The sequence below is a fragment of the Myotis lucifugus genome, unplaced genomic scaffold (genome assembly GCF_000147115.1).
Source record: "Myotis lucifugus unplaced genomic scaffold, Myoluc2.0 scaffold_65, whole genome shotgun sequence".
NCBI classification, from domain to species: Eukaryota; Metazoa; Chordata; class Mammalia; order Chiroptera; family Vespertilionidae; genus Myotis; species Myotis lucifugus.
Genome location: NW_005871113.1, coordinates 5,188,456 through 5,211,242, shown reverse-complemented (window position 1 = coordinate 5,211,242; position 22,787 = coordinate 5,188,456). Strand labels below are relative to the sequence as shown.

At 48.6% G+C, this 22,787-nt stretch overlaps 1 protein-coding gene across 1 annotated transcript in view; it reads right to left on the bottom strand.

Moving 5' to 3' along the window:
• KCNH1 (potassium voltage-gated channel subfamily H member 1) overlaps positions 1–22,787 on the bottom strand; it is a 259,928-nt gene that overhangs the window by 133,285 nt on the left and 103,856 nt on the right. The window contains exon 7 of the mRNA XM_023754816.1: positions 21,254–21,683. Coding sequence (XP_023610584.1) covers positions 21,254–21,683 — 430 coding nt within the window. The remainder of the gene's footprint in view (positions 1–21,253; positions 21,684–22,787) is intronic.

Here is a 22,787-nt window from a genome sequence, read left to right as displayed (position 1 = left end):
GTTCAGAGAGTTAAGGGGGAGCCAGGATGAAGAACTGCTTTGGGGGTTCAGGCCAACCCTGTTGACCCTGAGATACTGGAGAAGAGTTGCACACAGTGTCTTACGCCCCATTTATCTGTTTCGTGTGAAGGGATCTGATAGTCACTTCGATGATGAGCTGCTTGAGGCTGGGGCCACATCTCCTATGGCTTGAATGCACTCTTTATTTTCAAAACATCTTTCCCTGCCTCTGCTGCACAGCTTCATTCTAGCCCTGGCCTCCTGGACCCACTGGTCCTACACAACGACATTCCTTGCCTGTGAGCTATCCATATTTGCTAGTTGTTTGTTTAACTATGTCTTCTGGGCCCACTAAATGATGTCTTCTCAAGCAGGCAGGACTCCTAACTCTTCTCCTTCTGGCTGCTTAAGGTCTGTGGTACAACTCCGTTGGCCAGATGGACAGGTGGAGAGATGCCCATCCCCATGTCTAAACTCTACAGAGCCTTCTTTTAGACCAGGGGTGGGCAAACTTTTTGACTCGAGGGCCACAATGGGTTCTTAAACTGGACCGGAGGGCTGGAACAAAAGCATGGATGGAGTGTTTGTGTGAACTAATATAAATTCAAAGTAAACATCTACACTAAAAGGGTACGGTCTTTTTTTTTTTTTTTAGTTTTATTCATTTCAAACGGGCCGGATCCGGCCCGCGGGCCGTAGTTTGCCCACGGCTGTTTTAGACCCACATCAAATAGCACATGGGCCGAAACCGGTTTGGCTCAGTGGATAGAGCGTCGGCCTGCGGACTGAAGGGTCCCGGGTTCGATTCCGGTCAAGGGCATGTACCTGGGTTGCGGGCACATCCCCAATAGGAGATGTGCAGAAGGCAGCTGATCGATGTTTCTCTCTCATCGATGTTTCTAACTCTCTATCTCTCTCTCCCTTCCTCTCTGTAAAAAATCAATAAAATATATTAAAAAAAATAGCACATGGTCCACAGGTCAGTCCCTTTCCAGGTAATGATAATAACGAGCCTTTGAGGAGCTCGCTACCATTCCCACGGTATTCTCACAGGCCTGTTCTCATAACCAAAGGAGGCATTTCTCCCAGAAAGTCACCTCTTATTCTCTAACGCCCATCGTCCTTCATTCAGAGACCCGTTGCAGCATTTATCACACCCACTTTGGAGCTATTTGCTGGACCACCAGGTTATAAACTCCTTGAGGGCAGGCTCTGAGCATGATTCATGTCTGGGATCCCCCCCAGCCTGGCCCAGAGCCTGGAACAAGACTCCATACATATGTGATCAATGAGGAAACGAAGAAAGCACAGTCCACATAGCTCTCTGTGTACATTTTTAAACCTGAGTGATGCTTAGAAGCTTGGAAAGAATGCTGCCAGACAATGACAAAATGATACTTTAATAGAAATAAAAACAGTTAGGAGGAGCGGACCACAGGGTGACTACTCAAGATTCCTGTATGGCCCTGTTGAGTGCACCGGCAGCCACGTGGTTACACAGAGGGGGCCAGCCAAGTCCTCCAGGGGCCAGGTCCTCCCCGCCCCCCCCCCATCCATGCAGAGAAGGGCACTAATTTCACTCCCTATACATTGGGGTGGCACCAACTCCAAGGCAAACACCAACAGGGACTTGGAAAGAAGACACAGAGGCGGGGAGAGAGCAGACTGTGGCCAGAGGGCCAGGGAGTCACAGGCCTTCCAGAGCTGATGCTCCCACCACCTGAGGCCGCAGTTAGGCCAGAGGGCACCTGGGCTCCTGCCAGCTCACAGCGGCTGGGTCTCAGCACCAGTGGGATACGCCAGCCGAAGCCAGAATGAATGCCTGGAGCCAGCCCCCTTCCCTCTGCTGAAGTGCCGGAAGGGCTTTCACCTAGGCTGCAGGTGAACAGGAGCGGCCCACACAGAGACCCCACCCCGTCGTCCCTTCTCCCCTCCCACAATCCCAGAGACAGTTCCAACACAGCCTGAGCCGTTCCTCTTTCTGGGGACTTCAGGTAACTCCCAGTTTGGGGCATTGGGTTGGGGGTCAAAAGGGGCCAATGAGGAGTTTTAGAAAAGATGCATTCACTGTCCATTTACCATGTCAACAGCAGCCCCTGCTCTGTATGAAGAGATGGGGAAGAAAGGGACCCCCTCCCCTGAAGCAGTTTCTTCCACAGCTAGCCAAGGGGAAGGGGCCCACACACAGGCTGGTTTCAGAGCCAAGGATGTGAAGGCTGCTGGGAGCGGCTTCCCAGGTGAGAGGCTTCAAGCCTGGCAGCGCTCCGTGACCTTGCAGCAGCCTAAACCTGGCAGCCAGAGCGTCTCCTCCAAAACCCAGCTAAGTGGCTGGGAGACGCTGTGCAGCTCAGAATCGAAGTCCGGGCTTGTTTAGGAGAGGAGGAGAGTGAGAGACACTGTGGGAAGGGAAGGTGAGGGGATGGGCGGAGAGGGGAGGGGAGGGGTTAGAGGGAAGGAGTGCAGTGCCTGGGGATGGGAGCGGGTCATGCTTGTGGTCATCCCCACAGGTAGAAGGAGAGGAGGGGGACAGGGCAAGATGGGGAAGAAACACAGATGTGGGTCCAGCCTGGATCCCAGGGACTGTGGCCTTGCAGCACAGTCCTTACTGCCTCCAATGAGAAAAATGAATGGATAGTGATGTTAGAGCAAACATCCAAGCACTGAGACCTCGATACCCAGGCATCTGGAGGACAGTGGGAGCCTTCCCTTTTCCAAACACACCACCTCTGAGCCAGCATGAGGCCTGACCTTCCTAAGGTGCTGGGCACCTTCCAAGATGCACTCATGCGTGACCCCGAGGGATGAGAGATGGGGGACAGGGAGCCCTAGGAGATCCTGATGAACAGACCCCGAGGAGACATGAACCAGGAGCAAACAAACCAGTGAGAGGAGGAAGGAGAGAGAGGGCACCTGGCCCACCCCCCACAGCCCCTCAGGAGCGGGTGGTCCCCAGCTCTGCAGAGCAGACAAAATCAACACTCAGTGCTTCACTGGGGAGTAATTCCTAGCATCTGGCCAGTGGTTCCTTTAGTAAAATAATCTCAGAGCAGTTTTTCAGTTTTGCCCCTGAAGAGCCAGAGGAGCCCAAGCAAAGGACACTGCAGGAAGGAGAGACCAGTGAAGACGCTGCTCTGCTGGGCCTGTGCGTCTCTCTGCCACCAGGTGACCCCGGGCCCTGGCACATGATGGCGGTGGGAGGGAAGTCTTGGCTTCGGGAGACCTGCTCATTCATCATCGCTGCAGGCCAGCCGTCTGTTCCCCACTGCCGCTGCCCGGGCGCCCACAGACCCTCCATCTGGCTGAAAGTGGTGCTTCTGGGCATTGCTGAAATGTCGCCTCTACCTGCCTGGCTGGGAAGGATGCCCGTGACAAAGCAGCAGTGCAGTGGCACACTCTGTCCCCAGCCGCAGGCAGGGACATTGCCAGGAGCTATATATCTCCTCTCTTAATATTTCTGGAATCCCTCCATCTCTCTCCATCTTCCCCAGCACTGCTGTAAACACCCCGGCTGTCACTTCGGCCTCTGGTCTTGCTCACCTCCAACCCATTCTCTAATGATAAAATTCCCTGCAGATAATCCTTGGATTGCCTCTCCTGCCCCAGTGAAGGTGTACAGGCGGCCCTTGAAAAAGGAGCCCCCACTTTCTGTGGGAGCCTTGCAGCTGGCCAGTTGCTCTCTCCCCCTAAGCTCCAGCTGTGTGAGCTCATTTGATTCTCTTGGAATGCACTGTGTTCTTTGGCCTGCCTCCATGCCCCTCTATCTCTCTTCATTTCACCCGGCTAACTCTAGTCAGCCTTCAGGTCGCAGTAAACACCATGGTTCCTTGACCCCTAGTACTTATACTTGACTACAATCATAGGACTTCTCACCCGGCAGAAAAATTGTCTGTGCAGTTGTCTGTTTCCTGCTACTGTCACCTCCTTGCAACTTGGTTTATTGTTTTATTTATTCGCAGCACCCAGATGCTCGATCTTTTGTTAAACGCATGGAAAAAAATATGCTCATCAATCACAGGCAGTAAACTGGCAACTGCTCTGGGAGGATTCAGGAAGGGCCAATAGCACCACGGAATGAGGTCAAGCCTCAGGAAGCCCAATTAGGCCAATGGACTTGTCTTTACTCCAGCAATATTGCCACCACCCACTCTACACATGAATGCTGGACATAACACGTATGTTATTACATCAGCAAATAGCAAAAGAATGACAGATGTTGGCTCAAAGTAAAGTTTATTTGCTACCTCGAAATTCCTATGATGTGCCTTGCACACAGTAGGCTTTCAATAAAAGTTTAGAAAAAAACAGAACGCTATAACCAAGAGTAAGCCCCTGTTCTCCCTTCTATTGGAATAACACACCTCCAGTCAACATCAAGGCTTTCCCCACTGAAGTCCTCTCCAGGAAGCTCCCGCCCAAAATGACAGATGTGCCCACGTATGTGCGTCTCAGGGAAGGTGAGAAGAGGATTATTTTTCTGTCTCCAGCTGGTGAATGCAGAGGCAAGGGAAAAGCAAAACTGCTCCTAGGCGGCTGACACAGAACTGGACCCACTCGCAATGCTGTTCTCTCCTCCCCACCCCTCGGTGCCAGGCATACCCAACCTTTGAGGACAGTGAGCTGCAGTCGACATGGAAAAGGCTAGGGCGGGTTAGCAGGTCCCCTGTCCTGTGCTCTCTTTTCGTGCCTGACCAGGAAACATGCACTTATAAGCTCAACTGGTGGTCCCTAAGGAACCGTGGACCGTCAGCAGCAGACTCCGGCAAAGCAATGCCACCTATTTTTCTCACTAATATGCATAATTAAGGTCATTAAGTTATGAATGTGAGAACATCCAACTGGAGAATATTTAAATAATGAGATAACTGCTTTGCAAGAAGCCTGATTAAAGGGAGAAAGAGCAGCTGAGTGAGCCCTGCCAAGAGGTGACCTCACAGAAACCTCACAGCACAGAAGGAGAGCATCCTTCTTGGGCGTCTGTCCCTGCTGACTCCCCACGCCTCCCCCAGGCCTTCCCACCACCCAGGGCCCCCACCTCTGGTGGACTCACAGCTGTGGGGGGGGGGGAGGGTTGATAAACTCAGTGGAAGATGTAGAGATATTCTCTCTGGGGCATTGTGATTTAATTGATGTCGAAGGCCAGTGGTATGAATGAGTGAATAATGCCTGCCATGGCATAGCAAGAGAAGGCGCTGGAGTAGGCTGCCTGGGGAAAGTGACCTCTCACTCTCCATGGGCCTCTATCATTTTTGAAAGAAGGGCTGAAGTAGGACAACTTCCAGACTAGAGTGCTCACTAGGTATCACCCACATCTCTCTCTGGGGTGGGTACACAGAGAAGAGAAAAAGGAATAATAAGAACAATCGATAACTCCAGCACTTACTTATATGGTCCTTACTATGTGCCTGGCCCGGAGTCAGGGATTTCACAAACAGTGTGTCCAAGCCTCACAGCCACCCTGTCAGGTAAACAGCATCTTCTCTACTTTACAGATGAGGAAACAGGCTCAGAGGTCACCCTTGGCTTTGGGAACAAGCCACACAGAAAGTGAGCAGCAACGGGAAGGCAAGGAATACTGGAGACCATTTCTATTGCCTATTTTCATCAGAGGGTCTGTCCCACCTTGACCTCCCTCACAACTCCCCACAACTTCAGCCCCTTAGAGAGGCCAAGGGGCAAAGCATCAGAGAGGAGACAGAGCCGTGCCCTGAGAGCTGAGTGCCCCCAGGGATCTGGCATAGGGTGGATCTTCAATACTCTAGTATCTGCAGTTGGAGTCTGTGCAGCTCCTCCACTTCCTAGCTGATTTGAGGCAAATGACTTCTGTGCCTCTGTTTTTACACCTATAAAATGGGTACGATGACAATAGTCTCATCTCATAGGGTTGTGAGGATTAAAGAACTCAATATGAGTTAAGAGTACCTGCCCCATAGATCGTAGCTCTCACTATCATCACCAATATTGTAATTTTCCTCACTGATCCAAACACAGAAAAGCAAGAAAAGCTGGTACTACTGAGCTTCTCTACCCAGGGCACCATGAGGCCGACTACTCCCTTACACTGACCACCATCCGAGTGGCCAATGGAGATGTCTCCCCAAAGCAGGGCACTGGTTCTCCCCACATTCGGTTATTCAGCCTTCGGTTTCTGACCAGAGGCCTGAGTCCAGTGACCCGAGACCACCGATAAAAATAAACGCTCCCCATGGACAGCTTCCAGCAAAGGAGCTGTGTGTGAGCCCCGTGTCTTTCACCCCAGTGAACAAGGAACAAGGTGGAACTGGTCTCGCGTATCCTTGTTCTCAGTGGGGCTCCCAAAGGGGCACTGTGGGTGCTGAGGGCACACCTCAGAATTAGGTGGAAGCTCTGGATCTTCCTCAGTTGTCGTGTCATGTCAGGTAAGTCAGTCAGCCACCCCGGGCCTCACTTCCCAACGATGAGGTCTAAGTGGCATAATGTGGACAACACGCTTCACTTGCTGCAAAGCACTATACCAATGTGGGAACTAGAATTAGTATTTTCCTTCTCCCCAAACCCACTTGCTCCAGTGTATAAGCTCTTACCTCCCTCAAAACAGACCTAACTTGCACACCCTGTCATGCTCATTCTCTCTCTCTCTCTCTCTCTCTCTCTCTCTCTCTCTCTCTCTCTCTCTCTCCTGGTTTCAGGGTCTCAGGGGAACAGCAGGATGAAGGCCAATGCAGGTGGCAAATGCAGTCAGGTCAGACTCCCAGAGGTAGGGAGCCATGGGTACTATTTTCAACTGGGCTGCTTGTGGAAAGGTCAGCATGTGACCTTGTGTGAGCCCTCTTCCTTCCCTAAGACTCGTGCTCGGCTTCTAAACCTGGGGGTTAGAAACAGTCAGGTCTCTAGGGCAGCGCTGACTATGAAAAGCAGGGCTATGGTTTCATATGGGCTGAGCAGCAGCATTTTTGGCTGCCAGAGCATCGCAGCAGACACGGTGCCAGGGGACAGAATGACAAGTTGCTGCGGGGTCAGATATCACTGCTCAACACCATGTATCTCCTCCCAGGCTCGGGTAACGCTCAGGAGCACCCACTGGAGACCAGTGCTGACTGTCATTCCACACAAGGACAGTCTTGGCTCCAGCTCCCAGCGGTACCCCAGAAAAAGTCAGAGATTTTTCACAACTAGTTCCCATGCCTCCTTTCACTGCATGGAAATAAGAGACATCCAGTGGGTGAAATTCATAAAATAGTGTTTGCAAGTATCCTGTCCATAATAAAGCTGTGGACTGAGGAGCTATAGGCCTTGCTATTAATCTTGTGCTTTCCTTCACATTTGCTCTGATCTGCTCACTGGTGGGTTTAGGAAGCTCCCCTGCAAGTTCCTGAGGAAGTGGGGGTGGAGGAGTGGTTCCAGAGTGTGCACTGCTTTCATGCTATGTAACGTGAAGGGATGAATAAACGGGCCAGAACACCCCAAAATTGATGACGTGTTACTCAAAATCACGGATGACTTGAGGCTAGGGAGGTAATAACCAAGAGGGTAGATTAAAGATCACAATCGTTGAGTGTGGCAATAGCACAAGCAACAAAGACAGAAACATAAATTGGACTTCATCAAAATTTAAAACTTTTTGCAAAGAACATCATCAGGAAGTTAAAAAAGCATCCCACAGAATGGAAGAAAACATTTGGAATGCATATGTTTAACAGACAACCAAACACTCACAAATAAATCTAAAATGGTCATTTGGTCAAAGCTCCATCGTGCACATGGGGGCAAAAAGGCTTGGATTTATTTACATGTGATGCCCCAGGAGCCAATCAGGTGAGAGTGCGCAGGGAACTCAGGGCCAGTTCCCAGAGATAATAACTCCAAGTAGCCAGAAACAATGGCCTTCAAGTGCCAAGACGGTGTTCTAATGGTAGTCATGGAGTTGGGTCCAAAAAGCTAATAGCTAAAGCACGGAATGGTAGAAATGTTGTTTCTCCATGTATCAATGCTTGCCAAGAAACTTTGTTTAAGAACACTGGTCTAGGGTGAGATTCTGTGAAACAGGAAAGGGAGAGGAGAGCACCACGTGGTGGCTTCTAGCCAAAACGCAAGAGAATCCAAGTTAGGGTCTAAGGAAAGAGACTGGGAGCTTAAAAAATAGTAGCAAGTCAAATGAAAGCATCCTATTCTGGAAGCATTCTATGGCTGCCAGAGTTTAGCTCAGGTGGGAGAAGGGCACTTCCCCACACATTGGAGCTTCTGCATGTCACTGTGGGTGACAAAGGACTAACATCAGTACTTTGGTCAAGCAAATGATCTACAGCCCCGCAGGGTAGAGGTCCCAACTGGGAAACCATGTGACACATGACAGGAGTGGCCAGCGAAGGAAAGCAGATACGACCTGGTGGAGGAAAAGGGGCAGCAAAGGTCACTCCCCAGTCAATATGAGACATCACGGATACCCCTTAAACCATAAACTAGGTTCTAATGACCTGGCTGGGGAGCCATAGAAAAGGGAATCCCTGTTTTGTTTGTCCTGCTGTGACTTTGTTCCATGACTATGTTCCCAGATTGGTGCAGCCAAGGGAAATGATGAGACGCATTTAGATAAATATCAAGTCATGGACTTGGATCCAAAAAGCTAACTGGAAAAGCAGAAGACGGTGAAAACGTGGTTCCCAGTAGAATCTAAGAAATAACTCAGGACGTGTGGCTGGGCGCCAGTTGAACTGTAATCAAATGTATGATGTTGTATGAAAATACAAACTCGAACTATGAGAAGTCTAGAAAGATGTATAGATGTGGTGAGGAGTGGTGCAAAGTGCTCAAATCTTGGAGGACTCGGGTTTTTGGAGAGTTAAGTCCTTTTCTTGCTCCGCCACTAACCAGTTGAGTCGCCTCTTCTCTCTGGGCCTCTCACCTTTCCATCTGTCCGATGACGCCGTGAGGCCAGATGGTCTCTACGACCCCTTCTAGTCCTGAGGCTCTTTCAAGCTGTGAGTGTAATTTCAAAATGAGAGAAGTAATGATCCTGCTCGGTTCTGCTCTGGCCAAACCACAGGCAGAACAATGAGCTTAATCCTGGGCCCCTCATAAGTGAGACACAAACGAATGGGGAGAGAAAAGAGATCGCCATTACCCAGGTTGGACAACACTCTCAGACGCGTGTGGAAGAAGCTGGTAGAATACCTTTGGAGAGATGACAATGGTTTCCAAATATCTGAAGCACTGTTGTGTGAACAAAAAGCTAGATTTGTCCCATGAAGTCCGAGAAGTAAAGAACCAAGAACAAGGATAGAAGCCACAGGGAGGGGATTCTAGTTTCATGTAAGAGGGAAATTGTCACCCTTGAGCTTATCTGGAAGTGGAACGAACCCATTCCTGGGGCCGTTCAAATGTCAGGGAAGGGATTCAAAGGTCTAGTGAGCAGGTGACCCTGATGGCATTGGAGGGTCCTTCTCAGTTCCACAATTCCGTGAGTGCCGAAGAGCTAACTGGAGATCTGGGTAATTATCACAGAGGAGAAGTGGCTGGTTATCCCTGTCTTCACACCATTTCTAAGTGCGGGGCACACAGTAGGGGTTTAATAAAATGTGTGGGAGGATGAGGAGAGGAGCAATGATGCACAGATGGAAGGCTCAAGTGTCCCCACCTTTGCTCAGAAGCCCCACCTCCCCTCCACTTACAAAGGTGCTGGATTCCAGCCCTAACCGGTTTGGCTCAGTGGATAGAGCGTCGGCCTGCAGACTGAAGGGTCCCGGGTTCGATTCCGGTCAAGGGCATGGACCTTGGTTGCGGGCACATCCCCAGTAGGGAGTGTGCAGGAGGCAGCTGATTGATGTTTCTCTCTCATCGATGTTTCTAACTCTCCATCCCTCTCCCTTCCTCTCTGTAAAAATTCAATATATATTTATTTTTATTTTTATTTTTTTTAAAAAAAGGTGCTGGATTCCAGCCAAGGCCTCCCTCTGGTGGGTGAGCGCAGCTCCCTGCAATTACACACCCACGTTTCCCAGGAGAGATGGAATCCAAAAGACAACCGGGGAAGAACCTGTGGCGTCTGCCTCTTCCCCGCCTTTCTGCTTGACCTGCCAGGCAGTCCTATGGCCTGAGAACCCCCTCCTTTCGTGTTGTTCCCCACGGAGCTGCAGTCAGCCTGCTGTTCTGTGCGAAGCTGCACATTTGTGCCTTGCTTTGCAGGGACCCTCTAGAGTTCACTGTTGTTTCTCCAACGGGTGCATTCTGCTCCCCGGGAGCTCTGAGAAGGGGGGCTGGCCTCCATTATGCGGAGGAAGAGGGACCCCTCCCCTGCTCTCGCTTTGCTACCCCTACTCCAGCCCTGCCCGCTCCTCTCCCCACCCCGCCCCCCCCCCATGAGGAGGAACAGAGGTCACCCTCCTGCGCAGGGTTAGCCCTGCAAGCAGGGCAGCAGCAGCTCTGCAGAACTCACCCGTGATGTTTGACATTATTTGATTTTCTTTCTAAGCCTCCTGCTCTTTCATTTTGCTCTTCCTACCAAGACCTCTCTCCTTGTCAAGCTTCCTTGCGGCGACAGTGGGTTTTTATCAGCACGCAGCTATGATTCAGAGCCAGGCCTCTAGCTGATGAGAGCTAAAATTATTCTCACACACGCACAGAGGACCACAATGGGGGAAAGTGAAAATGGAAACATTTTTCGAGTCTGCAAAGTCACTCTCAGGGAGCCGTCCCTGAGAGCTCCGCGCTTTGCAGCACCCTCCCCAGAAGATTTTCATCTTGATATTTAGTTCCACAAACAGGCCTTTATCAAGCGCCTCTGTGTGCAAAGCATCGTGCTGTCCCCATGGCATCTTTGCACACACCTCCTCCTGCCTCTGAACCTACCCAAGTCCCTTGCTGGACTGTTGAACAAGTGGCACAGACCAAGGGTGCCGGACAAATGGCATCACCATCAACTAATAGGCCATCTGTGGCTCTGGGCCGGGCACCAGGCAGATACAAAGGTTCTGAAAGGCAAGAACCTTTTCTGTCATTATGCCATCTGCACCATCCCGTTTTCCAGATGAAGAAACAGGCTCAGGAATTAAATAGCTTGTCCATTTGACTATAAGTAGTGGAGCCAGAATTCATATCCGTGCCTATCTCTTTTGATCCCATGGACAGTCTATATTATAATGATTTTAGAAATTAAAATTGGGTTCTGAACTGGTTTCATTGGCGGTGATGCTCGCTTTCAGAAACCATCCTCATTGTCTAGTCTCCTGTCTGGGTAGCAGTGATTCGAAAGGGGGCTGGCTGTCCAGGAGATGGAAACAAGCTGCCCAACATCGTGGCTGCAGCATCTTCAGTTTAGCAAACTGAGCGAAAGGCTTCAGTAACCACTGCTGATGTCCTCCCGTAAAAAATGGAGGCTGCATCCAGTGCTTTTTCTAAGTGACAGGCTGAAAGATTGGGATCTGAGTGTTCAAAAATTTCAGCAAATCAGCCTTATTGCAACTTACTGCCATCCCTGCCGCTTGGCATGCGACGGTTTGGTGGAGGTGGTCGCCAAACCCCTACTGTAGGAAGGAGTCTGAAATGCTGACAATCCCGGAGGCACAGGCCAGCCCTCAGACCCTCTTGGATCAGCACATCTTCTTTCCTCCCTCCCTCTGTTTCTCCCTTCATCCTTCCTTTCCTTCCTTCCTTCCTTCTTTCCTCCCTCCCTCCCTCCCTTCCCTTCCTCCCTCACTTCCCTTCCTCCCCTTTCTCTTCCTCCCTCCCTCCCTTACTCCCTCCCTTTTTCTTTCCTTCCTTCTCTCCCTCTCTTTCTTCCCTCCCTTTGTCCTGTTTAGCAAAAAGGGGTGGGGGCTGCCTTCCCTGCGTCTTTTGCTCCAGGGCCATCCTCACAGGAGAGACAGTTAACTTGGGGTCAGAGATCTGAGTTTGAATTCTGATTCCACCAATCACAGGGTTGGCCCAGGGGAGCTAACTGACCTCTCTGAGCTTCCGTTTCCTCACCTGCAATACTGGGATCATAACACCTGTGACACGGGAGTGTGAGGAGAGTTCATGAAGAATGTGTATCAGGTGTTCCACACACAGTATGCGCCTACGAACTTACCATTATTAGTACTATTCTTACCTACCCGTCTTTGTAAGTCATGCAAATCCTACCCATTATTCCCTGGCCAAGTAAAAGCTCTTTAGTGCCACGCTCACCTCCACTTCACAGACATGACCACTGTCTTCCAGACGCCTGAAAGCACAGACTGGCTCTGCTGCTTAGGCCGTGAACATTCTCTGCTCTCCAGCTTCACGTGCTCGCTCCTGACAGCATCTGTGTTTCCCAGACTAGAGCATAAGCAAATTGAGGAAGCGATGATGTCTGTTTTGTTTGCTCTCCCTTCCTCCATTCATTCAACCTTTATTGAGCCCACTGCGGACCAAGCAAAAACCCACACAGCCCCTAATCCAAGGCCGCCTTCAGTCTGGCTGGGAGACATCTGCAGATGCAAGGAGATAACTCTTGAGAAGGACCTCAGTACCTGCCCAGGTTCTTCCCAAACACATGGGACGGATCCTCCATGACCCCACCCTGACCCTGACTGGGTGCAGAGCCCCTGCACATGTTCCCCTGTCCTTTCCTTAGTAGAGACTCGGCTTACTCCACAGCAATATCTCATTTACTCATCCGGCTCCCCCAGCAGACGATAGCCACGGGAGGGCAGACCTAGTGTCTATCTCATGCTGCTCTATCCTCAGTATCACACAGAGCCTGGCACATGGCAGACATCCAAATAATGGTTATGAAATGAACAAAGAGGCACTCAGGTAAACTGATGATTGACAGAGGTTCTGGGGAATTGGCAGGTAAATCTAACATTTGTTTTCTCAGGGACCATACCTGTTGATGTATTTTTAGAAAATATTTCCCTGGCGGGCATCCCTCATCTCACCAACTTTAAAGAAGGAAAGGAGAATTATTTTCTCCTATGTGTGACTTCTTGCTGTAATTGTCAGCCTAGCAGTTGAGAGCCACAGCAAAGGCTTGAGAAGAAGCAGCTCAAGAGGAGTGAAACTTGATCAATCAAGTTCCTTGGATGAAAATTGAATGGAAGGCTTACCACTCTTCTCGCACCTTCACCTCTTCTCCCCAAGGTCTGAGGACATCCCATGGAGGGACCAGCTGCCTCAATCTACTGGTACAACAGTGACCTGTGGCCACCAGGACCAACCGCTGTCAAAGTCATCTGGAAGAGTAGGGAGAGCACTGAGCTGGGAGTGGTGAGGACATGAGCTTCAGCCCAGGTCTGAGTCTACCGAGCCATGTGACCTTCAGCAAATTACATCAGGTCCTTGAATGATGTCAGTTGGTTCAATGTCATTTCACTCTAACGTTGATGAGATGCCATAGGAACTTAACTCTTGTTTATACCGATTAGCCTACAGTAAAATTGTTTGCATCATCATACGGCATTTTGCTTAAATTTGCTTAATCTATCGACGACATTAAGTGAGGACTTAATCTACTCCACTATTTCCTCCACCCAAAACTGGGAGAACATTACCCACCCCATGAAGTACTGAGGAGACAACAGACAGAGAAACAAAATAGAAACAAAAGATCTGATGGTAGCAACATCTCTACATGACAACTTCCATTTGGATGAAAATTCTATTTTCAAAAAGAAAAGAAAGAATTTTGCAAATGGCGTGGGTAGATATCTATATAGTAGGTGAGAGACAATACCCTTCATCCAGTTGGACAGAGTCTCCTAACATCTAAAAGTTGTTGCAAATTCTTTCTGCCCAGTGCAGTAATCCAGCTATGAACAGGAGAATGTCTTCCCACAACACATGGAGTCAGACATCTGTCACTACAATTATCATTCCAAGTAACAGAGAAGGCTTCTAGGGAAAGCACCCCCTCTCTTCAATCTTCCTACATCCCTTTCTTTCCAACTCTTTCTCTGCCCCGCCCCCAACACCACACACACACCACAGAGGGCATTTGCCCTCCCACATCCCAGAATAATCAGCAAGGAAAGCAACACAACAAGGTGAAACTCTGATGTCACATAACGTTGGTTCAAATCCCTGTTCGGCCACCTCTCACCCTGTGGCCTTGGGGGAGTTACTTTGTGTCTCTAAGCCTCAATGTTCTTATCTGCAAAACAGGGGTAATAAAGCCTCGCTATGCCGTTGTTGGGTGAGGAAAAGGTCCTGGCATGACACCTGGCATGTCCTGGGGGCTCGATGCTTGAGTGTTTCTAGTCCTTCCCTCCTCCTTCTCCAGGGGGAGCATTCTCATTCCCTGGGAACCGTTTCCTGCCCAGTGAAGGTCCTGCCAGTCAGGCCTGGACAGCTGTGTCCGGAGGCCTCCCTGAGCACACGAAACGACTTTCTCTTCCTTTCATAGCTTCCCCTCATTTGCTGTGCAGCCAGGCTTTTTTTTTTTAAAGCTTTGTATCTAGGGAAATTCACATCCAGATATACGTACACTGTATTTCATGATCTGTACATTAAATACTGCGATGCACCTGATGTATTATGCAAGTTCAAAGTCTCTGAAAGTCAAGCACACCCATAGGACTAACAATGGCAGAGAGACAGCATTGTTCAATGAGCCCTAGAACTAGGCGGTAAGAGGGAATGGAGGAGCAGGGCGAGACGACCGCTGTCTGAACGCCCGTGGGAAGCTCTGTGCTGGGTACGCTGCCTCAGTTTATTTTTTATCCCCAACACTTAGTCGGGGGCCTGGTATCCATCTCCATTTGCACTTGAGGGAACTGCCAGAAGTCAAAGCACTAATCAAGAGTAGAGGTGAGTAGAGGTGGGTGTGCAAGCCAGAGCTGCCCGCCCCAAAGCTCAGGCTCTTTTCCACGATCCGACAGAGTGTGCCAGACACAAAGGAGAGAAAAGCAGGGAGACCCACAGCCCTGTCCCCGGAAGCCTAGCGTTTCACTAGAGCTAGGCAAAATATACATGACGCAGGAAAGAGAACTATGAAGTCAGAAGACTGACTATAGAGCCATATAACGTCTAAGGGCAAGTAAGTAAACCTAAAGCAGGATGTGTCAGACTTAAGAGTACAAAGAATTGAGAACCAGGAGGGAATAACCAGAGATAGTTTCTGGAGGAGGGGAGAAGGGGATGTACAAGACAGAGGCTGTGTCAGTGGTGGGGATACCCATCTGAAATGTGCAGGGGTAAGCAGGACTTTATATATAATTGATTTCAGAGAGGAAGGGAGAGGGAGAGAGAGATGGAATCATCAATGATGAGAATCATTCATCGGCTGCCTCCTGCATGCCCCCTACTGGGGATCGAGCCTGCAGCCAAGGTACATGCCCTTGACCAGAATCAAACCCAGGACCCCTTCAATCAGCAGGCCAACTTTCCATCCACTGAGCCAAACCAGCTACAGCAGGACATTTTTTTTTAAAATCAGATTCTAGAGAAAAATAAACTTGTTTGCTGGCTAGAAAAAACCCCTCTAAGAATAAATGAGAAATGAATAGTTATTTCTCCCATAGCATTCTGGACATTGCCCCATTTCCCAAAATAAACAGAAACCCAAAATGAAATTAAACAGCATTCTCGTGCAATTATTATTTTCTTTCTCCTAAGAAGAGGGAAGACAAAAATGAACTGGGAAGAGCAAGAAACACTTGCTGTTATTAACAACAACAATAAAATCACGACAATTGAATGTCACGATTTTCAGTTTTCTTCAGAGAGCTATCATGCATCATTACCTCATTTAGTCTCACTTCTGTGAAGTGAGATTGTCAGGAGCTTCACACCCCCAAACCACAGAAATTAAAGGGCGCACACAACCCAAAGCACAGCGCAGACCTAGGACTTGAAACCAAGTCTCTCAGCCAGGAATTCAGGAATGAAGCCCCACCGGGATTTCCCTGCCATGGAGGGCGAATGTTTGCTGCTATCAAGGGAAATGAGGAGAAGGAGGAAAGCGGAGGCAGACAGACACAAAGGCAGCCCCCCACCAGCTCTTCTTCTTGTCCGTATCACTGAGCACATGACCACCCAGAATAAAGACTACATTTCCCAGTATCCTCTGCAGCTAGGTATGGCCAGGGGAACCAAGTTCCGGCTAATGTGATGTGACCAGAGGTAATATGGCAATTTCCTAGCCTTGTTTTCAGAGTTCAGCTCGCCTTCCCCTTCCTTTCTTTCTGGAAAGAGAACATATGGCGGAAGCTGGACCAGCCATCCTGGCTCCTGATGTGGAAGTGGTGCGCTGAAGGGAAAAGAGAAGCCGGCATCTTTGATGATGGCAGAGCAGCCAGACCAACCCTAATTCAGGAGGCACATACCTGTTGATGCATGTGCCTGTCCAGCAGCAGAAAACACGTATCCTAACTAATAAAAAGGCTTGGCCAATAACACTGCAGGCCAATTCCAAAACTCCAGATCCATCTCCAATTTTCAGCTTCAACAAGCCCAGAAATATTAAGTAAGCAGCTACCATGTGGCTAAAGTCTCCTAAGAGTATCTTTACAGCCTCCTGGGAGATGTGCCCCAGGTCATTTTTGAAAAAACAGTATATTGGTATAGAATGCAAAAAAGGCATATTTAGCAAAGGCGAGATGAATAGAAATAAGAAACATTTAAATAAGATCAGGAGGGAGGCAGAGAAAAGTTCAGATTGGCCTGCAATTAATCAAAGCTGAAGGGAAACCACAAAGCATAGTGCAAGTGGGTGAGGGAGGGGGGTCAAAGGCCCCGGGGTGCAGGTTACTAGCGTCCCTCCCCCCCGCCCCCCAGGAAAGAAGATGATATAAGGAAACCACCAGGAGTGAGCCCACTGACTCACTGGGAGCTCCCAGGCCTGGGGTGGGGTGGGGTGGGGTGGGGTGGGGGAGATTGACTGGAGCACGGATAAGGATGAGATCTGGCCCAGCAGAAGAGCGAGAGGAGGGCTCCTCTGGACTAAACAGATGCTCCCAAAGGTCCCTTCAGCACTGACATTCTGCTCTGCTTTGAAGGAGCTGAGGTGGGAAGGAAAAATGAATTCAAAGAGGCAAGTGTCAAGGGGAGCTGAGGGAGGAGACAAATGCTTAGCGTTTAGGGAGGAACCTGAAAGGAATACAATGTCTAGACCCCCTGCCATTGTCAGAGAGAAAGGAAACGAATGTGGGTTAATTTCAATGACAGGTTGACAGCAATGACATTATGAGGAGAGAATCAGAAAAGTGCAAAGCGTATTTATAAAAAAAGAAATGGAAATGTCTCCACCATGAAATTCTCCCTGGAGAGATCCCCAAGGCAGGGTCGTGTCCCTCGCCTGAGATGAGACCTCCCAGATGCAGGAACTCTCCCTGCTGACAGTCCCTTCTTCTTGAAGGGATCCCTCAGAGACCGGGGAAAGCTCAGCCCACCATGAGGGCTCCATCTCCAGGCCTCACTGGTGGGTAAGTGACAGAACCTGTCTCTGTCCTTCCCACAGCCCCACCACCATCAGACCACAGACTCCCTGAGAGTGCCACCCACAGCGGTGGTCTCCAGATCCTTAGCACACACGAGGGGTCTGTCGGGGAGGCACCGACAGAGGTAATATGGCAATTTCCTAGCCTTGTTTTCAGAGTTCAGCTCGCCTTCCCCTTCCCTTCTTTCTGGAAAGAGAACATATGGTGGAAGCTGGACCAGCCATCCTGGCTCCTGATGTGGAAGTGGTGGGCTGAAGGGAAAAGAGAAGCCTGCATCTCTGATGATGGCAGAGCAGCCAGACCAACCCTAATTCGGGAGGCACATACCTGTTGATGCATGTGCCTGTCGAAAGGGGGACATCCTCTCCCCCGTGTCACACAGAGGGCCAGAGTGGCATGTGCTTCACTCGGCGTCACTGACATAGAAGTGTGCTAAAAGACATGAAGAGTCCACTTGGGGTGAGGCCTGGTAGGAGACCCCTGGAGACCCACAGGAGGGCAGGGAGATCAGGCAGGGGCTGGTTTGCCTCTAGCCCAGGACAAGACCCTAGAATGGAAGTCAGAGAGAGAACCAGGCAGCTGGAGACACGATAGATTGCCTACACCACAGTGAATCACAAATACTCATTTTAGCCATCAGTTTCCACTTGTTCCTATTGCAATTTTCTTTTATCAGAACTGAGAGAGGTAGGCAAGATTGAAAATACTTAGTTTTTCTGCTTCCTGGCATCCTCTGGGGAATTAGCCAAGTTATAATGAGATATTCAGTGCCAGAGAGCAGAGAGGAGAAGCAACACAAGGCTTCTGGATAATCTACATTATGGCTAATACACTGCAACAGAACAGGCAAGGAATAATACTCCCAACACATGTAAAATTCAGTGCGGGGGGGCGGGGGGTGGATTACAACCTAACCAGTATTTCAAAAGGCCTGTGTCTCTCTATACCCCTTAAGACATGGGGGCCTGACCGCCAGAGTTACTGGGGACAGAGAAGCACGGACACATTGGCATAAATGCTGGTGTGGTCAATGCTCCCTGTCGCCAGGGGTGCCAATTCTGGGGTCAGTCCAATCCCGTGAGCCACGCAGCCAGGAGGTAGGTGTGCACACGTCCACACACAGGCAAAGCAAGATAAGAGAGGACCCCACCAATCTAACAAGACACCAGCACTGGTCCCCAACAAAGGCTGTCTGGAATGTGAGTGTACAAGGGTGATCGCCACCGCATTACACAGAGTGCAATAACCTGGCTGTTGGTACGATAATTTGTCAGACATGTCACACGGAAAGGGGAACAGCTGTAACCGTGACAGGCTGCTGAAAAACGGCTGGTTTCCACAACACCTGGTCCCCCTGAGTCAGTACCAAAATCTTGTTCTTAAATGAAAACAACAACAGCAATGAACAAGCCCACAAAAGGTTGCCAGTGCAGAACTGCTAGCTTGCTCAAGTTCACAGAGAGAGTTTTCCAAGTGCTGGTCTGTCAGCTGGAGAAGCTGGTGGACTCTGTTCTCAGACCTCACCTGTGCAGGTGCGTCCATGGAAGGAGCCCTGCTACTAATTCAGGGAGGCCGGGGTCCAAACCCTGTCTCTCCTGCTCACCAGCCCCACGTTCCTGGGAAAATAAGTTAACTTCTCTGAGCTTCCATTCCTTATCAGATGGAGATGATCATCTCTCAGGCACAGAATTTCCGCGAGTAGGAGAGAGTGTGTGTAGAGCACTTAGCATAGTGACTAACCAATGACTGTTCGGGAAATGGTGTTCCCGTTAAGTAGACTTGCCGACCTGAACATCAGACTCGGCTGCAGACTGTGTATTACACTTTATTTCACGAAATGGAAACATGATCCAGCTCAGAGAAGGTGGGAGAGAAAAGAGGTGATAATCACTGTTGGAGGTTTTCCTTGGAGACCATACCCAGGAAATGATGCTCTCCATAGAAGAACGGTTTGGGGAAAACAGGCTGCTTATCCTTATTATATGCCACCAGAACTATTTTCTTTCTTCTTTTCTTCCAGGTAAACGTTTGCAAGGATGTCTCCTCAGATTTGAAAGCCCTTGGAGAGTCCGTGAAATGGGGCCCATTTTCTGACTGACCACTCTTCACAGCTTCTCTGTAACGGATATAATGAGGCGTTTTGATTTACAGTGTCTCCTCTCCCCTCTAACAGACAGAAACTGTGCCCGAGCACGCTGTGTCTGGTGGCGCAAACTCACAAAACTGCTGCAGGCGCTGCCTAGAGAACGGGGCTTCCAAGGTGGATCATTCTAGAAGAGCAAAGGTCTTAAATTCTCTTACACAACATGAGGAAGCACCTCGAGTTCTAATTAAGCTACAGCAATTAGCTACCCACAGACACGTAACGCTGCCTCCCGTGGTCAGGCAATCATCTCTATTAAAACCCATTTTAAAGTAAGAAGCAAACCCCAAAGCTCCATGGGCAAACGCTTCCCATGAATCCATTACCCCTCAGACACATTCAGTCAACGCTCAGAGGTGAGCTCTGTGCCTTGGCTCGAGGAGTTTTATGAAAGGACCGCATCAGACGTGATGAGGTGGTTGCAAAATAGGAGGGGGCTGCAATCCACGTGCAGAAGGGGGCGCTGAATCTCAGGTGTGAGCTGGACAAAGCAAGAGAAACTGAAGCCTCAGGTTTCCCTGGTCCTAGAATTCCCTGGTCGGTAGAAACAAGAAATAGGTCAACTCCACCCTGAGGACTACATCCAGCCACGGGGTCTCTGCACAGGCACCAGACTCCAGCTTCATCACGGGCGACCAGACTACTACCCAAACTGATGCTTCATGGGAGGACTGTCCTCTCCCATGTCACGATCTGTCACTGACGTGCACTTGGTGCTCCTGGCAGGTTCACCATGAGTCCAATCCACTCAAGTCCAAGTGCCTTCCCCAGCCTGTTCGGTCCACTCCCCCCTGGGAGTCCCTTTAGTGGAGGTAGCCCATTGTGTCCAGCCGAAGGCTATTTGCAGAATTGGCAAAAGCAACAGCTATGCAGTGATCGGTGGTAAGTTATTGAGATGTAAGTCCTCAAGAACTAGGCTTGTTTTGCTTTTCAGTCCAATCAAGTTAATCCCATAAGCCTTTACCTCTCACTCAATGGAACAAGAGCCTTTTTTTCGCATTTTCCTTTGTTTGGGGCTTTTGGGTTTTGTTTGGATTTGGGACATTTCTAAACCATCAAGCAAACATCAACAGTATTGATCTAGATCAGCACTGTCCAATTGAAATTAGATTCAAAATTTTCCTAGGAGCCACATTTGAAAAGCAAAAAGAATGTTGAAATTGTATAGAATATTTTATTTAACCCACTATTTCAAAAATATTGTTGTTTTGATGTGTAATCACTATGAAAGATAATGAATGAGATAGTTCACATTCTCTTTTCCTACTTTCTCTTATTGAACAGTGCAGACCTAGAGCTATGGTTACATTGACATGGAAAGACTTCCACAATTCACTCTTCTACGAACAAGCAGTTTACCAAATTATATGTGTGGCATATAGGTCATTTTAACTTTATAAAAACCTATCTCTGTGTGTTCAGATAAGGATAGAAAAGGATCTGTATGGGAGAGACCAAATGGTAATGATAGCTATCTCTGAGAAGTACCTGGATGGCCTTTCTTTTTCTATTTTGTGCTTTCTTAGTATTTTCTAAATTTCTTTGCAGTAAACATGTACTTTCTTAATTATCGGGAAAACTATAAAGCTAGTCTCTTAAAAAATATATATCTTCCTTCTTTTAAGTTATTACAGCCCTGATCCTACTGGCACTGTAGCCATTACCCATTTTCCAGCTAATAGAAGGGATGACCAAACAGTATTCCCCCTACCCCAGCCCCAGGCACTGTCATACTCACAGCCAATCATCATGATGGCCACGGCAAAGATCTTCTCGATGTCTGTGGACGGGGCGATGTTCCCAAAGCCCACGCTGGTGAGGCTGGTCATGGTGAAATACAACGAGGAGATGTAGACAGAATTCTTGCTGGGACCACCTTCCCATTTCCCTGAGCCAGACCCGTTAAACTGGTAAGGGGTGCCAATGTCCATGGCCAGCTGGTAGAGCCAGCTGTTGTTGCGGATGGTCTTGGTATCCTCATCAAAGATCTCATAGTCCCCGATGCTGTACCAAATGCAGGCCATCCAGTGAGCAGCCAGGCCGAACACACACACCAGTAGGACCAGCACAGCAGCTCCGTATTCAATGTAGTGGTCCAGTTTCCGGGCCACTCGCCCCAGACGGAGCAGCCGGACGACTTTCAGAGAGCTGAACAGGCTGCTGATGCCCTGGGAGAAGAGGAACACAGAGTCAGGGCCAAGAACCAAAAAGACTACTCCCCCACTTCGCCTGCCCTCCTCCCCGCCAGCCTGTTCCTTCAGCATTTCCACAAGATGCAACATCATGCAAGCCTTAAAAATCGTTTTAACATAAGTCATGATATGGCAAACTGCTCATATATATCCACGTACTTATTCACAATGAAATTAGAATTTTATCCCAAGGTGTATTATGGGAGATTTCCATTGGCTTTTTTCCTACTTCCATTAAAAAGCAAATAAAAAAACAAAAACAAAAAAACAAGCTAAATAAAAATAGAATTTTAATTTAATTATATTATGCAGATGCACACAAATATATATGAGCATTTTTCCATGTAATGAGTTATTTTAAAACAATTTTAATATTAAATAATATGAACTATTTTAAGAATTGCTTAGCTTGTATTTCATATTGTATAATCTTTCATTTTAATTATATTGTGCATAAGTATACAAATATTTATGTGTTGAAAAATGATCAGAAAACACACATGGAAAGATGTAAAACATCTGTTTTACATTATCAGTGGTTATCACTGCATTGTCAAGTTAGGGAATTACAGGCAATTTTTTATTATATTTGTACATATTTTTGTTACACTTGTATATATTTACTTAGTTTCTATGGCTAAAATTTTATTACTTTTATAATTAGAAAATATATTTTAAAAACAAAGAAATAGCTGAGAAGAACTGAGATTCTGTTTTCTCAGAAAAGTTACAAATTATTGGAAGGTAATATCACTTCTGTCAGCCAGGGACTTAAACACAACCCATCCAGGAATCTCAGCTAAAAGGAACCCTCTGATTGCACCTGGTCAAGCGTCCCCCTTTCTAGTTGGTGTCCGATGGTCCCACCAGGACAGGCCTAGTCTCTGAACAGTTCTGTAGGGACTAGCACTGTGGTAGTGGAAAAAAAACACCAGAGTAGAAATCTGGAAAATGGGGTCTGAGACCCACGTAAACCACTAACTTGCTATGTGAATCTGGACAGTTCAATTACCTCTCAGTTCCCTTGGGAGGTGGACTTACAACAGTAGCCAACCTTTCAGACCTCACAGACCACCAGTG